Source organism: Desmodus rotundus, chromosome 6 (genome assembly GCF_022682495.2).
Source record: "Desmodus rotundus isolate HL8 chromosome 6, HLdesRot8A.1, whole genome shotgun sequence".
Lineage (NCBI taxonomy): Eukaryota > Metazoa > Chordata > Mammalia > Chiroptera > Phyllostomidae > Desmodus > Desmodus rotundus.
This window is the reverse complement of record NC_071392.1, coordinates 20228992-20247210: the sequence shown is the minus strand read 5'-3', so window position 1 is coordinate 20247210 and position 18219 is coordinate 20228992. Positions and strand designations below refer to the sequence as shown.

Sequence of the window (18219 nt, the reverse complement as noted above, 5' to 3'; positions counted from 1 at the left end):
CAAAATTAGGAAGAGAATTTTTAGAATTATGTAGCTTTAATGATAGATATATCATTAAAGCATATTTCTTTTCCCTCACATATTTTTCACTGGGAAGCTATTCTTAAAAACAATTACATGTCAACATCTCAACAAGAATCTTTTACTCTGTGAACAATACATACTACCTTTCTAGGACATTATAACTAAATAATAGATTTTTTGAGCTAAACATCCAACTTCTTCATTTTACTATTGAAGAAACTGAGGACCAGAGACACACTAAGTGACTCAAAGGTGGCCAACAACTAGTTAATGTCATAGCTGAGGCTAAACCCCACATGCCCTGACTTGGAGCACAGGCTCTTTCTTCTTATCCGAATCCACATACGTGATATGATGGAGCTTTCAAACTGGGGTATGCATACCGCTGCAGGCACTGGCAGGATGCCAGAGAGCCAAAGCCACAGGATAAACACAGGGTGTCTTGCTTCAATGTAAATATCACTCAAAGATTTGAGGGGAGTTAAGGGGAACCACTTTATTTTTATATTAAAACAAGATTGATTGTAAAGGAGAATGTACATTTTACATAAATTTTTAAAATTTCAGGCGGGATTCCTCAGGCCACAATCCTACCACATGGAGGTAAAAAAATTCTCTCTGCTCCCTCTGCCAGGGATGCTTCTTTTGTAAAAATTTTGTACCATCAGTGTGAGGATGTCTAGGAAGGACCTTCCATCCAAGAAGTGCCTTTATTAACCTCCACCTTTCACATCCCATAATTTCCATTATTTTAGTCCTTGTGATCTGTTAAATTGAAATTTTTTCTTGAAGAAGGAACATAGTAAGACCTTATAGCAAATGAGTTCTTTTCCTAGGAACAGAGCTGGGTGTGGTTCTTTTTTATTTATTTTTCTCTTCTTAATCCGTGTAAGTTTAAAGATGTAAATAAAAAGTCAAGGATAACAATTTTAATGTGATTTTAGTAGAAATTAGCTGGTTAGTAGTTTACTTCTGTAAAATGCTCTCTAAAAGCATTTAGCTTATGATTCTAAAACTCACACTCATGTAATGTGCAAAATTGACCAAGTAGTGTACATTTACATGTTTCTATGTAGCATATTTATGAATGATGTCTAAAATGCCAGAACATGTATTAACAGCAAAAGTGGAAGACAAAAGGTCTTGTAAACTACTTTGTACATTTTCTAAGTGGACCATTCCTCTCATCTGATTTTTATTTATGATGTAAAAACTATTTAAATAATAGTTGTCAGATGATTACTCTCTCCACAGTAACTTGGAGGACTTCTACCCACCCAGGCCCCGCAGGCCCAAATACTTTTTAGAAGTACTAAAATAGTATGTTTGATTTCTCCGGTGACATATTTTTTAATGCTCTATTCTAGCACCAGAATTTTTATATGCAAATAGCCTGACCCATTTCAAAAACCTGTATTTAATTCTTAGATTTCAAGTTCAAATTTGAAGCCAAGAAACCAACTCATTCTGTTAAGTCAACATTTATTGAAAGCAGTGTGTTAGTCCCCGGCAGAAGATAGCGATGCACAGACAGACTCCTGCCTCCGAAGTTTCCCAAGCTAGAGGGGGACCAGATTCACGTATTATAAGATCATAAAACAATTCTAATAGGGGCACCAACAGAACTTGGGGAGACATCAAGTCCTGGCCAAATGATGGCTTATCTTACCCATTTTCCGCTGGAGGAAGGACTTCAAGCTGCTGAGCCAATATCCACTTACTCTTGGCCAATGAAGTCAGCAGTGTTCCCTTTTTTCTGTGCACCTGGATGAGAGGGTGCTTCCCAACTGCCCCCCCTACCTGCATTCCAGGACCGGGTCTGACTGAAGTAGGGCAAGTGAGGCCCTGGCCTCAGTGCAAAAATGTAAGGGGGCACCAAAACCTCAGCAAAATAAAGCTTCGTGGAATATTTCTGAAATCCATCCGTGATGAACAAAACTTTAACATTTTAAATAAACAGAACTGATTTTTTTCTTTTTGTCTCAAGCTCTACTAGGATTCCACAGGGCACTACTTCACCACTATCCTCCACACACGGCCAGTGGTCCCCAGGCACGTCTGATTTTAAGAAACCTAAAATTTCTGATATTCTGATCTCAAATCAATAAAATTATTATTATGGGGTGACTACCGTCGGGGTCCTCTGACCCACTCTGGCATAGCTGATAGATCAACCACTTTACCGCGTTCACAAAAGCACCGCGCGCAGACGAACACTAGCGTGTCCGAGGTACCACGTGGTGGGTGCCGTGAGGACCCCAAGCGCAAACGTCATAGAAGTCAGGATTTGGCTTCAAATCTTCCCTGGTTTGGATTGGCTTTTAGTCGATGAGGTTGTGGCAACTGTTGGTAACAGCAAGAACATTGAACAGTGGGGCCAAGCTGGGTCCATCCTAGGTGCCACTGGCCGCCCTGGTGTCCTGATGACCCGGGACCCGAACCATCTGTCCCGTGCCTTCCGACACTCTACCAGCCTATCGAAGTCTCTGGGGCCTGCCCTGGAGATCAGCCGCAGGGTAAGGACACCCCATTCTCCAGACCCAGGGCCCCTCTGGTCCCTGCCCAAAAGCCCCAGGTGGCCTAAGGCTGCCTGGGGCCTGTGGCAGAGAGGGTGGAGCAACAGGGACCCCAGACTTCCACTCGAGCTAGAGGTCTGTAATGTCTTCAGTAGGGTTTTGAGGCTGCCCCTGATCCACATTAATAGACTTACGACCTTTTCCTACCCTGTGCTTAGCATCTGCTGCATATATAACTATGGCAAGTTGGCGATTAGGTAACGAAGCCATAACTCTGGGCCTTGACTGTCCAACACTATATATAAATAATAAATATGTATTTATATAATAATATATATAAATATGTATATTAAACCCCTAAAATGTTATTCCCTTAAGGTGCAAATTGAATAATATTTTTTGACAAATAACACAAACAATCGAAGGCAGTTATGATAATGACTTAAGGAATACTTGAGTGGGAAACGTCAAAAATATGCAACATAGGAGCTAGAAAAGTGTTCTGGAGTTCCGGGGCTTGTCTGAAAAACCTTGGGACTACCATGATTAATCAGAGCTGAGATTTCTGGCATGAACTGAAAGCTAAGTCCCAACTAACCTGTGGTGTATGTGCGTTGCATGAAAGTATAGGAGTGTATCTGTTATTACAGTACATAAGTAGTCACAGAGGATATTTTCTTCCATCGAGTTGAATACAGGCATCCTTCTCCTTGGATGGAATGAGCCCACAATTTTCAAACTCTTTTTCCTGCTTTCCCTAGATCCTGTCATCTGGCAGTGGAGGACACTGCTGCTACCCTCCCTGCTCTGGCACTGTCTACACCCCAGTTCTGTGTTAGATTATTTTTTTTTATTTTCCTGGTTTATTAACCAGTTCATATGAAATACGACTTTCCTTCCTCATCAGATTACTGAAATTCCTCCCCAGATTCAATACCTCTTCTGGGTAATATCCTCTCCCACCCTATGCAACTACAGATTCGGATTCTGCCTTCTTGAAATTCACCCTCTCCATTCCCGCTGTCTTTTTCTTTCTCCTACTAACTTTATAACTGCCCCTCTTCTGTCCGCTTACCAAGCCTGGTTCCCTCCTCCTCTTTCTAAAGGGAGTGTGTCACAATAATCTTACCTCTGTCCTACTCTCCCCTCTGGGATGGCCTGACTTGCAAGGCTGTGCATACCCACCCTGACATCTCTGAGGAGGTCCCCTCGTCTACTTGCAGCTTTCCGCTGGACACCCTGACCTCTTCGTTCCAGCAGCACCTCGAGGTCAGCATTTCTAGGCTGAATTCATCCTCCCTGACAGTCACTCTCTCATCATCCTCTCATCACGTTATCTTCATCACCTGTGACTCCCCTTGCCCTTATGCTCTGCCTCCAGTCACTTGCCAGTTCCCGGCAGTTCTCCCTGTGCGCCTCATGACATACCTGCTCACTGCTCACTCCCACTTGCCACTATCCTAGGGCAGCTCATCGGCTCTTGCTTTGATTTTCCAGAGGCAGCCTCGCTTCCTGTCTGCATTCTCTCTACACCCCAGGCCCTCAAACATGTCGCTGCAAGTCATCTTCCTGAAGCCTAGCTTTTTTTCTCATCTTTTCTCCAGTTTTAAAAATCCTGTCCTACTTCCCTATTGCCCCAGAATTTAGTCCAACAGAGGACTAAGTTCTGATTTTAAAATAACTTGATAGTGGATATGATTTAAAAGCATTGATGTAGGTGTCATAGGAAAAATCAGAACTTTGTGGGACTTAACAATGATTTTGCTATGTAGTTAGTATATATATTTCATACACATGTGCATATATCATATATCATAAAACTAAATTTTAAATTATAAATTACATAAACTATGTGATTTTAAGTTAGAGTTCTTAGGCCTATAAAAGTTTTGTTTATATACTGAGCATACTCTTTGAGCCTAAATTTCAAAGTTAGAACAAATAATCTGCCCCCAAACCACCTTTCTTAATTTATTTCTCACAATTGCCTTCCATGTGCCTTTCACTGTAGCCAAAGGCTGCACCGCCCTGCGCTCCTCGAATTTTCTTCCCCTGTGTCTTCTCTTTTCTGCAGTTACTCCCCTCTGACTAAAACACCCACCCACCAGTATTCTATTTCCAATTTCTCCTCACCCTTCAAGTGCACCCCACTGTCAGTCCCACCCTGAAATCTCAGAGCTCCCAGGCTGACTGTAATTTCTTCTTCCTCTGAATTCACCAGAGCATGTTTTCTTTTTGCCATAGCCCTTAACACTTACAGCCTCATTTTACAGAGTGTTTGTCCCTTACTTCTCCTACTAAAAGGCCTGCTCCTGAAGAGCAGTCACCTTACCTAGTTCATTGCTACATTCACCAGCTGGTCACAGGCTAATCACAGCCTGAACTAAGCTAAGAACTTAATAGATTGTCGCTCAATATCTGTTAGGATATACTGTTTTCAAAATGGTCATCTGAAAGAAACTACTGTTATATGCAGCTGCTGTGGAAAATGACATGGCAATTCCTCAATAAATTACACATAGAATTACCATACGATCCAGCAATTTCACTTCTGGGTGCACATTCAAACACTCAGATGCAAAAGCAGGGACTCAAACAGATGTTCGTACGGCCGTGTTCAAAGCAGCATTGTTCACAAAAGGTGAAAGCAACCCAAGTGTCCACTGATGGCTAAGTAGACAAACAAGGTGTGGTATATACATACAGTGGAATATAATTCAGCCTTAGAAAAGGAAGGAAATTCTGACGCACACTAAACCATAGATGATTCTTGAAGACAGTACACTAAGTGAAATAAGCCAGCCACAAAAAGACAAAAACTTATGATCCCACTTGTATGAGGTACCGAGAGTGGTCAAGTTTATAGAGATGGAGTGTAGAAGGGTGGTGTCCGGGGGATGGGGGCCAGGGGAAATGGGGAATTGTTTAATGGGTGCAGAGTGTCATTTGAGGCCGATGAAAAGCTTCTGGAAATGATTGGTGGCAGTGGCTGTGCACCAATGTGAATATGCTTAATGCCACAGAACTGTCCAGTTAAAGTAGTAAATTCTGTTTTATATATGCTTTACCACAATTAAACAGAAATACTTCAGGGAGGGAATGCTCACTGTGCTTCTTTAGACGAAAGGAATACTCTGCTAGTGAGGTTGAGTGTTGGTTGGAAACTGGAACTGCTCCACCTGGGATTCTCTGAAACCTGAAACTTCTCGGCAGGTCTTCGTGTTCTTTGGCACTTGGGCACTTTGCTACCAGATTTATATGAAATTTTAGGTTGGAAAGAAACATACTGTGATAACAGTCTGTATCAACAAACAATTTATTACACCAGTGGTTTACAAATTATGCTGATAGCTTCGATTTAACTTTTCATGTCTTAATTTTCAAAATTTGATGTAAATCTTCAATAGTCATTCCATGGCTAAAATGTTTAAATTGTGTATTAATTTCTGATTACTTAGTTAATATGTGCTTATTATGAAATACTCAAACATTATTAAAAAGTTTATTTTTTAGAAAGTGAAAGTCCCCCAGTGATAACTGTTGTTAACAATTTGGAGTATGTGTATTTTGTGTACATATAAATGTCATTGATAAAAAAATATTGTTACTGTTACACATATACTGCCAATGACATTTTTACGTCACAATAGATTTCTGATATCAGTATATGTCTAGATAGCCATCTCATTATATTTTTAAGTTACTACACAGTATTCTGTTGTGAAGCTATATTTTAATTTAACCCATATACCAGTCCATGGGGCATATTACACAACTCTGATACTATAGCTGAAGTGAGCAATAATATTCATATTTCGTGTTTGTGTGTATGTACCACTGTTTTTCTGAGTGCTAGACATATCAAGTTAATGGCATATCAAGTTAAAAGCACATTTATAATTTTAATAGATAGCTGCGAAATTTTTATTCTACTTTGGCTGGACTTTAGCATCCCAATACTTCAGCAAATTTGCAATTGACCATGTGTTTCTACTATACCATAGAAGTTCAGGTATTTCCATTAAAATACCCAGATGAAGGTGTGTAAGCCTGATGCATTGGGTTTTCCCAAGCCCCGGATCCAGCTTGCTTGTCAGGGTAACAAAATACCTTGATGGAAATGCCCATACCTGAGCCAATGAATTCCCCAGGCCTCAAGATTCAGCTTGTGTAACAGGGTAACAAGGAAAGTTTGGGACTATCTATTAGCAGCTGCTCCCCATCCCTGGGATATCTACTTTCGTCACGTCTTTAGGTATTTGCTCATCTCATTAAATAACTCCTCTGAAAGTCCTCTACTAAATAACAAAACCATTGTCAAAGTTTCATAAATCACTTACTGGCATTACAACCTCACCACCCACAACAAATCCCAGCTGAAATTTTGTGATTGTTTTGACTCTGGTAATTACAATGTTTGTCAGATTACAGAAGCACAACGATTATACTATCCACTTTTGTTGTGTCTTGTGAGGTTTAGTCCTTCATGGAAAATTATGATTTACATTTTCAAAACAAAACCTTTGGGAATAAAAATTGCTGCTTCTTCACCAAAAATTCCCACGGTTCAAGCATGTTAGTAATTCATGAAAATTGAAGACATGATTCTTTTGCAAAGAAAGGGAAATGATGTTTATTCACTCATGTATAAATTTGCAGGGTGCCAAGCACCCATGTGATAATGTACATTATATTCTACATCCTTCACCTCCAAACTTGATACTGCGTATCCTCTGTAAATATGGAAAACCTACCAAATATGAATTCTTTGTGTTTGAAAGAGCATTTAAGAAGATTTAAATACTAAATTTCTCTACCTTGTATAGAATCGAAAACTTGTTTTTTGAGTATATATACACATTCACATTTATTCTCTTTGATTAAAATTTACTTACATATCTGTTGCCAGGATTAAGGATAATGAAATTCAACCGCAAAATGATTAATTAATATATAATTGTAGTATTGGAATTTATCAGTTTAGACTGGTTGCCTCCATGTTCACCGTTCCTTTGATCTTCTGTAGACATTATTATTATTGACTGCAAATGTCTCAGTGTTTTTGCTCAGTGGAATGTGCCTTGACAGATTAATTATATGTTATCAGGCAGTTGAAGATCAACTGAGGATATGTGGCCACAAGAGGGATGCTGATGTCTTTGAGCTGTTCCTTTCTCAACAGTAAGTGTATTCTGTTTATGTAAGAAATAGAAGAGCGTCGATTATAATGTTTCACAAACTCAAATGTTCTTTTCCAGTCCCCCTCCCCCCAGGGACCGAATGGGCGAGTACCACACTCTAATTGCTTTACCACTCATTGGACTCATAGGCTCTATTAGAGAGCATATTGGGATGCATATGCTAAGTTTGAATCCCAGCTCTGTCACTTTCAGCTGGATGATCTTTGTCAGGTTTAGCAAATAACAATGTGGAATGTCCAGTTGCACGTGACTTTCAGAGAAATGAATGTATAATTTAGTATAAGTATGTCCCACACTGCATTTGTTGTCTCTCTGAAATTCACATACTGGGCATCCTGTATTTTACCTGGAAACCCTATTGCCTGCACGTATATAACGATACCACCTACTTCACAAGGTTGTGGTGAGGATTAGGTGAAGGTAGGTGAGGGACTAGTACACAGTAAGCACCCAGTGAACATTAGGACAGTTAATATGATTACTTTTATTAGAGAATAATGACTCATTTTACCTCCATACTATAAAAATAACCCCTACCTAATAACCCCTATACTGATTTTACTGGTAAGCGGGAAAGTACTCTCCTTTTTGTAACAACCTCCTTTGATTCTACTCCAGCTCCCCAGGTGGCGCATAGTAAAGTCACCGCGCTACACAGAGCAGCCGTCATGCTTGCAAGAACTTAAGCGAAAGAGGAGGAGGAAGTTGTGGGTTGGATTGGACTCGGACAGCGTTAACTAGCCAACAAGTGACACCTGTGCAGTCACAGTTGGCATTTTAATAACAGTGACCCAATTCCTTCTCTTCCTTTCCTCCCTTCATGTTGTTTATCTCCGTGAATTCTATGTATTATTTTAAAATAAACTTATACCTCCCTACTCATCTTTAATCTGTAGAACTCAGTTATTTTTTAAAGAAAATGTTCTGCTTTATCAATGAAGTTAATAACTTTACCTCTGATAATGGAGAAAATCCTTTATTAATAAACACGTGTCTTTTGTTGTATACAAATATTTCTTAGTTTATTACTGCAGAGAATAACATTTATCTTTGTAGTGGCCCTGAATGTCTTGGGAGCAAGGGAATAAATAGCTGGCCAATTTAATATTTTTAAAAGTATATATTTTAGAATGGAACAAGGCAGTATATAATTCTGACATACGTCATGCTTTGAACGTTTCTATAGATCACTTAGTTTTACAATACCACATATTTTATGTGGTCAAAAGATTGTATCTCAGCCTTTCATGATTTGACCTAAAGGGTAAGTAAATTACAAAAAGATTTAAAACACTAGAAAATAATTAGAAATATTAATCTTCTGACAATGGGTAATTAGTGCCTTCTCAACTAAAGGACAACACATTTTATACCCCAAGAATAATAAGTTATCATTTAATCCATCTGGGTCCAAAAAAGAATATTTCACAGTCTGGAACCAATAAACTGGGTTCTTTGCCTATCTCTGTTGCCCTTAGTAAATGGAAAGCATCTTACCCATGACTTCTTGAGTAATCACTGAGAACATGTACTGTGGCAGGTGTTCTTTACAGAATACCAGGTAATGAATGTAAAAAGGAAAGCATTAGAAGTCGCTATTTTATAAAACTAAGTCTACTGACTCAGGTAAAGGTCATCCACAGGAGCTCCAGCCACTGACTATAGAGTTATTAGGTGATGAGATGTACACAGAGTCTGTCAGTTTTGCCCCACATATTACATCTCAGCGATAACATTCGTACTTTTTATAATGGAGAGCCCTGGCAGATACAGCCTTAACTATGTAACTAAACTTAGTTTCACCAAGAGTGGGACAAAATAGCACCATTCATCTCCCGATGTGATGCAGTAATTACCACCTCTGTGAGTGAAAAATGATCCACCTTGAATTTAATCATGAGAAAGCAATCAGACAAATCAATAATGTGAGACATTCTATCGTACAACTGTCCTGGACTCTTCAAAAAGTCAATGTTAAGTGGAAAAAAGGAGAGACAGTGACTGTTCTAAATTTAACACTAAGGGATTCTGCCAGCTGAAAAAGCAATGCATGAATATTGATGGAATCATGGGTTTAAACAAACTATAAATATAAGGGCAACAGGGACAATTTGAATATGAATAATATATTAGATAATATTAATTAATTCAATTTAGTTTTCTTAGATGTGACAGTGGTATCATGGTTATGCGGGAGAATGTCCTTATTTAAGGGATGTGCAGGAAGTATTCAGGAGAGAGAACCATGCGATAACAAGTTTGCAACTTATTTTCAAGGGATTCCTCCAGGAAATTATCAGCTAAAAAATAGGTATATTATATAGGTAAAAGAAAGTGAGTATAAGTGTGGCAAAACATTAAAAATTGTAAGTGCTATACAAGCATTCATTGTACTATTCCTTCAGCTATTCCTTCAGCTTTTCTTAGATTTAATTTTTTTTAATTTAAAAATTTGGTGAGAGAGGTTTCTTCTGTTTAGAAATGTTTGCATGATTTTAAAATATATATTTGCTTTAAAAAGTAGGAAAATAATTAGTCCCTTAGTGTCTCAGGTTAAATAAATATAAATATGAAAGGATGTTGCCACAAATGTGTTAATATAGGTAATATCAGTTACCATGAATGTTTTTAAATTGCTTGCAAAGCACTGGCACACAGGATGTGCCCTGTAAGTGTTTGATAAATAGAGACATGTATGTATGCACACTCAGCCTGGGCCCACAGGTTCTGCCCTGAGAAATAAAAGACATTTGAATACTCCAGCCCACAGCAGTGACTCAGAGGCTTTGCCCTCTTTGCTGACAGCTCCCCTTCTCCACCCATGTCTGTCCCTTTGCTGAATGAGCTGCATCGGCCCAAGGCTCAGGACCACTTAGACAGCTAGAGTCCTGCACACTGCAAGAAGGTTGGGCAGCCCTGGCTGGTGTGGCTCAGTGGATTGAGTGCCGCCTGTGAGCCAAAGGGACGCCAGTTCGATTCGCAGTCAGGGCTCTTGCCTAGGTTGCAGGCCAGGTCCCCAGTAGGGGGCATGCAAGAGGCAACCACACATTGATGTTTCTCTCCCTCTCTTTCTCCCTTACTCTCTGTCTAAAAATAAATAAATAAAATCTTTAAAAAAAAAAGAAGAAGGATGGAAAATATTTTGACCCTTTATTTAGTAAACAGCCAAGGGAGAATAAAACACCACTCAGTCTCTATCTCTTGGTGCACTGCAAACTTCATGTCTTAAACCCAGTCTGGCCAAGATCTGGACAACCCGAGTAAGAAGCCTGCAGACACTGTTGAAGCAGGAGCTAATAGCATTTCCCACATTTGTGAGTTCAGTGTCTTCTACACTTACTTCTTTCCCTCTCTTTTTTTCCTCTAGCCTCTCCTACTGAAATCTCTTTTTATGTGATCCCAGTAAATTCAGTCATAATGAGGTATAAATTTCCACTAATGTGATAAAGTATTCCCTTTAAGGATTTGTTTTAACTGGCTAACAAAATCTTAATGCAAATTAATGAGGTTTTAAGGATGGAATTTTGGAAATAAGCATGTACGTGTGCCAGCAATTTGGAAAGGACAAAGCGAAAGGTTTTGCAGTTGCTCCAGAGTCATGCTATATATCCTGTCTAACCCGTAAGTGAACTGATCACTGCTAATGTTTACTTTTTCTTTTTCAGGGAACTGACAGATGTCATTGATCTTTCCAGGTTTAAAAATTTAAAATACTTATGGTTACATCATAACAAGGTAAAATTATATTTAATCTTTAAATGGCTCTATAATTAAGTTACTATCTTAATATCATGTTTTTAATCAAGCTAATCTTTTTAAAATTATATTGTATTGATTATGCTATTACAGTTGTCTGATTTTTCCCCCTTTATCCCCCTCCACCCACCACCGTCTACTCCCTCAGGCAGTCCCCCCACATTGGTCATGTCCATGGGTCATGCGTATTAGTGCTTTGGCTACTCCATTTGCTATACTGTGCTTTACATCCTCGTGGCTATTCTGTAACTACCTATTTGTATTTCTTAATCCCCCTCACCTCTTCACCCATTCTCCCCCTTCCCCCTCCCATCTGGCAAACTTCCGATAACTAATTTTCTTTTTTCCTGCTTTTAAGAGTCTCTCTTTATCTTTAACCTTTGGCCTTTTAATAAGGAAGTATCTTGGAGTGGGCCTCTTTACATCCATCATAATCTGGACTCTGCTCTTCCTGGATTGCATGTCTATTTCCTTCACCAAATTAGGAAAGCTTTCTTTCACTATTTTTTCAGATAGATTTCCAATTTCTTGCTCTTTCTCTTTACCTTCTGGCCACCCTATGAGGTGAATGTTGGACCCCTGAAGTTGTCCCTGAGGCTGCTTATACTATCCTCATTTTTTTTGGATTCTTTTTTCTTCTTGTTCTGATTAGTTGGGTTTTTTTGCGTCCTTATGTTCCAAATCATTGATTTGATTCTCAGCTTCATCCATTCTGCTGTTGTTTCCCTGGAAATTGTTCTTTATTTCAATTAGTGAATCCTTCATTTCTGACTGGATCTTTTTTATGCTGCTGAGGTCCTCACTAAGTTCCTTGAGCATCCTTATAAACAGTGTTTTGAACTCTGCATCTGATAGATTGCTTATCTCCATTTTGTTTAGCTCTTTTCCTGGAGTTTTGATCTGTTCTTTCATTTAGGCCATGTTTCTTTTTCTCCTCATTTTGGCAGGCTCCCTGTGTTTGTTTCTATGTACTAGGTAGAGCTGCTTTGACTCCATGTCTTGGTAGTGTGGCCTAATGTAGTAGGTGTCCTAGAGGGTCCAGTGGCACAGCCTCCTCTATCACCCAAGCAGGGTACTCAAGGTGTGCCCTTTGTGTGGGCTAAGTACCCCCTCCTCTTGTAGTTGAGCCTTGGTTGCTGTTGGCAGATCAATGGGAGGGATTTACCCAGGCCAGTCAGCTGCAAGGACTGGCTGTGACCACTGACCATCAACCTCCGCCCTCTGTGGAGGATCAGCTGTGCAGGAGCAGGGAGGTGGTGCTCGGAAATGGTCTGTAGCTGTCCTCTTGGTAGGTGGACCCTGGGGTTTCCAAGTTGTGCAGGCCAAGGTCAACCCCTACCTGTGTTTTGCCTGGGGCTACCCTGCCTGAGCTGTAAAGCAATCTGAGATGGCTGCCACTTTGCTGGACTTGGAGATTCCCAGGTGAAGTCAACTGTGACTCTAATCTGGCTGCTGCTAGGGCTCACTGAAGCCAGCTGTTGCTTGTTTGATAGGATTTAGGAGCCAACACCAGCCACTCTTATGGAAAAGCAGCTTGGGTGGGGCCATAAATTGGGATCTCCAAGGGGAATCAAACAGTTTTAGCCAGGTTGATGGAGTCTCAGATGTGGCTCCAACCTACCTGCTCTGTGTAGGGAGGGCCCAGCAAAGGAACAATGGCCTCTGCTTGCCTGGATGCCATTCTCTCCCTGATACTTCTGGTGCCCTTCAAGCTGCCACCCCAGTGTTGGAGCTCAGAGGGAGCATGTCTGAGTAGGTGAGTCCGTGTGTGGGTTCCCCAAGATGAACTGCTTAGGGCTTCAGCAGCCTCCTCCTTGACTCAACCCCCACTGGTTTCCACAGCCAGAAGTTGTGGGGACTTATCTTCCTGGCACTGGAAGCCTGGACTGGGGGGCCTGATGCCAGTCTGGGCTTCCTCACTCCTGAGATATCCCTCCTGAATTTTCATCTACCTGGGTGTGGGGTCAGCCTATTCTGTGTCCACACCCCTCCTACCAGTCTGGATGGATGTGGTTTCTTCAATTCCGTAGTTGTCAGACTTCCATTCAACTCAATTTCTGACTTTCCTGAGTGATGATTGTTCTATATTTTAGTTGTAATTTTGATGTGGTTGTGTGAAGAGGTGAGCCATGTCTCCCTACATTGCCATCTTGACCAGAAGCCTCAACAGAGCTAATCTTTACAAGTATTATTTTATATACTTAATTTAAACTTAGGTAAGAAAGTTTATATGCACATACATACATAAATGTATATTGAATAGAACAATTGGTGAGATGTATTATACTGTGATTACTTTTGTCTCCCATGTCCTGTCAAAGCTCCTCAGACGAGGCCACTCCTTCCCAGCCTCCTGGAAGAAAACCTGGAGAGTCTCAGGATTGTTCTCATTTCTCCTATGTCCATCAAAATCTTCCAGTTCATTGGAGTTATAGTCGTAGTTCAGAAATGACAACTTCTAAAGGAATATATTAATCAACTTTCAATTTTCACTTATAAATGAGACATCCCCTACCTTTCCCCCCATATCCAGCTAGGCCTGATGGCAGATGGCTGCCTACCTTCTTTGTTACTACGGAGGAGTGGTGGGTTTTCCTTCCCTCTCACCTTCACCCCAACCTTCTCCATGATTGCTATGGAATGGGGAGATGTGGAGGTAGAGGAAAAGCAAGGGAGAAACAGTTATTTTATTTGCACCCTCTGGTACTAACAAATGTCCAAAATTGAATTTTTTTTTCTCTTAATGGGTTATTTGGAAACTTCCCTACTAGGTTACTTCAAATGTTAATTCCTCTTTGCCAGCTACCTCTGACCACCTCTCACCTTTTATCCCATTGGTACTTACTTACACCTGAGTATCTCCTGGCCTTGGGAAAATACCCTCTTGGGCAGGATCTGTTGTAAAGCGCCTCAGATCTACATTCCTACAATGGTCCCGCACACAGTTCCCATGATTCATGCCTTTGTCCTGCTATCAGAGGTAGAGGGGTTGGTTACCTTCCAGTTGCTACCCAGCCTCATCTAGCTTCCTCAGGAAGGACCAGGCACTAAATCATCACGTCACCAACTGCAGGGAACACCCTTCAAAGTTTCTCGTAGAGGCTGGTGTTTAGGAGGCCACTGCTGCCGCCACAGTGGGAGCCTGAGTGTGGCGCCACAGTGGGAGCCTGAGTGTGGCGCCACGGTCTCTCCAAGTCAAAGAGCAGGACTGAACTAAAGTACAAGCCCAAACAGTCACCGTTGCAGCTAGCTAGTCAGGAACTTATTGTCAACTTTCAAAATTTGCCTTTTCAGCAACTTTCATTTTGCACACTATAAATCCAGGCTTAACATCTCGAATTTAGATTTCCAAACACCAAGTGAGTAAAAAAAGTATTTTTTGAGTTTTCAGCAATAGTATGCTTATCAAGCAGTAGTCCAGACTCACAGCATCGAATCTTTAAGCAGCCATGTTTATGAAAGTATTTCAATATCATATTGCATTTTCGGTCTTTTTTCAACCAACTAAATCAAAAACGAAAGTGCCGCTAGTATTAGGTGTTTGCAAACGTTTCATAAGCTTGAAATAATTTCTGGGAGAACAAACACAAATATCTGTGAGACCCAGCCAGCTAACGCCTGAAATGGAAAGTACATGCATTACTTAAGGGCATGCAAATTGAAAACTCTTTTAAACACTCTGCCAAAAATTATCCTGGGTCACAGTGTGCAGCCTCTGATTAGAAAAAGATGGGAATCAGAAGGCATGGCCAAAGTGACTAGTCTTTGTTTTTCATGAGCGCTCCGTGTAGTGTTCAGTGGTCAGTTTTGAAGGAAAGAACACGTGCAAATGTTGGAGGTAGTTCTAAAGGAAGGGGTATAATTAGGGATTTGGTTGTAGGGATTTTTTTTGGTTTTTGTTTTTTTGCATTCTGGTAGTGGACATCATCCCACCTCCAGCCAGTCATTGAATGTTCACATAGTTGACTGACGGATAATCAATTTAGAAGGTGGGGCGGGGGGGGGGGGGGAGGGATACAACAGGCAGAATTCACTTCTTGTACTTGGTTCTTTGTATTCAACGAACTATTATTATCTCCAAAATCACCATCACTTAACTTTGGTCTTTAAAAAAGGCTTATTTAGTCCACATAACACTGGGAGGATAGCATAGCCAAAATAAGTTTTAAGTGGTCGTGACCTAAGTGAATACTCTGTTGTGAGTTTTCCTATCGATCCATTACCGGCTGGTGGCTAAGTTACCTCACTAGTCACACTCCACGAAAAATTTAAATTCTTACTCAAGATCTAAAACTAATGGGCATATTAGCCATGATAGTACTTCCTCAGAGGTCCCTTGTTTCCTCTGAATATTTTCGTGCCTGGATTTGAAGCCAAGAATCATCCTACCCACTTGTGAATGGGTCCAGCATTTAGAAAAAAGCAGAACCCAGAGAATCCTCCAGACACTAAGACTGAGGCTCTCACATTCTTGGGACTTCTTGGTGTGTGACGTAATAAATGTTCTAATATATGTACCAGTTTGAGTTGAGCTTAGAGGTTACTGGGAGCCAGTAGCATCCTATCTGATATGGCTTATTCAGTACTTGCCTTCAGACTACTGATAGAATATAACAATAAGTATGATGGTGCCTCCTCTAGTGATAAAAATAGGAAGTGCAGAGGGAGCGGGTGTGCTCCTGGTGAGGACATTGCATTTGCAAACTGCCTGGAGTGGAATGAAAGAAAGCAGTAGTCTTGGGAGACAATGATGTAGCCTGGTGTGTGTGCAGCCCTGCATGCTGGGAGGGTGAGGACTTCTCCCCTTTGTTGTCTAGTGGATGACAACACTGAACCTTCTGGTCTGGACCCTGGAATAGCAAAGGAAATAGGTACAGGTTGTTTCTGAGGACCTTCAATGCCCCAGCTTTCCTAGGCTTACTCAGGTAACTCTGGTTCCTTCCTTATGCTCTCTGAGGGCTGGTTTTATCCTTACACTGCACAGATATTCACTAGTTCTACTTCTGCTCCCTTTATGAATCACCTTTTTTCTAATCTCGCCTGATAGAATTAGCGGGAGGCAGCTGCACTTAGGCACATCTTAACTGAGGCCTTCTCAGGACTCGTCCACATCTCATCTTCTAGCAAACCTGAGCGAGAGAATTTGCAGTTCGCAGTTTGTCCCTTTCAGCATCTCGTGAGAAGCTGAGTCTGCTTAGACACGTGATCTACGTGATTTGTCTTTTAAACTGCAATTAATTTGTGTTTTGGCTGGTTACCTCAAAACATATTTTTACAGATATTTAATAAGCCTGTAATATTGGTACCCCAATGCTAGTATTCTTTTATTTCTGGAGGAACTAGCAGTGCTTTGGTAGTTGAATGTGTCTCAGATTAGATAAAAAACCAAGCAGCTGTCCAAAATGGAATCTGAGTTTCTTCCACGTAGCAAAATTTTACAACTTTCACAAACTAAATTTAAATAAAAATACCTCTTTTGGCAAAGTCATTGTTTATAGCCTTCATCATCTAAAAAAAATAATTGAAATACTTATTTATAGTACCATTTTCACACAAGCTGACTAGAGGACGGTGAGATTAAAATAAACGAAATTGCTTTAAGAAAGGTCCTGAGCTCATTCTTCTATGATGTTGTTTCTTATCTCCCAGGCCTTTAGCACATATCGAAAATTTGATAAACAGCAGAAATTTATATGTTTGAGAAAGGAATATTGCTGTACAAGATTAGCAAACCACAGTTTGAAAATGGAAATACTTATTTGTAACACGCTGATTCAGATATTTGTAAAGAATTCTTTGATTGGCAATACTTGTCTTCAGTACTTTACAAGCTTTGTGTCATGGACTTTTAGCTGGTTCCTTCAGTCAGGTATGGGTTGAATAAGTTTTATTTATTCATTTGTACGTACCCTACCTTGTTCCAAAAAGCAATTTAGAGCAGCACAACCCTTGTGGTAGAGGGTAAGGGCTTTACAGAATAAAACAAAGTGGCGTGCATTCCACACAATTTGGGCTCTTGCGTGTTCCCGTTTCCTCGGGGCCACATTAATTACATCCTTTGTGTCAACTTTGTTGAAAGAACCATATTTTGTCAAATATTTGAAACCTCCTCAAAACACTAAGTTGACATAAATGACCTAAATAAGACTTCAGTTCATGGCTGTGAAATCCATAGGTATGTCTGCTGTATATTTGGTTGTGCTGTAAAATGACCTATCCCAGAAATGTAACCTATTTTTGGAGACCGTATGCAAAAAATTTAGTAGCATGGAATAAAGAGGGGAAAACATGAGAATAAAAGTCTGTTTATACTAGCTAAAATGGAATTTTTTATATTTTTAAAGTATAGATTATATTTTAAGTACTGTACATATTTTAAACTAAGCTACACATGAATGCATTTTTTCATTTATTGGATAGGAACCCCATAAAAATAAATTTAGGAACCTTGGAAGTATATTGCAATTTTTCATTTTTTCCTATATAATAATTCAGTGTATATTTTTAAAATTTTTCCCAATACTTAGTTTTCTGTAAATTTAGGAAATATTATGATTTCAATATGCAAACATGCAATAATATGCCCTTTTTTGTGAAATTTTTAAACTTTACTTTTATTGTTGACACATTGCAAATGACCCCATTCCCCACCCCCTTTGCCCACCCCCACCAAACCCCTGCCCCCCTTCTCTCTGGCTGTCTTCTCACTGTTGTCTATGTCT

The 18219-nt window shown here is 40.1% G+C and overlaps 1 protein-coding gene across 1 annotated transcript in view; it reads left to right on the top strand.

Moving 5' to 3' along the window:
* The first annotated feature begins 1546 nt into the window (after positions 1 to 1546).
* The window catches only part of LRRC72 (leucine rich repeat containing 72), a 39129-nt gene continuing 22456 nt past the window's right edge, over positions 1547 to 18219 (top strand). The window contains exons 1-4 of the mRNA XM_024577190.3: positions 1547 to 1604; positions 2350 to 2540; positions 7648 to 7721; positions 11407 to 11476. Of these exons, the coding sequence (XP_024432958.2) occupies positions 1547 to 1604; positions 2350 to 2540; positions 7648 to 7721; positions 11407 to 11476 (393 nt within the window). The remainder of the gene's footprint in view (positions 1605 to 2349; positions 2541 to 7647; positions 7722 to 11406; positions 11477 to 18219) is intronic.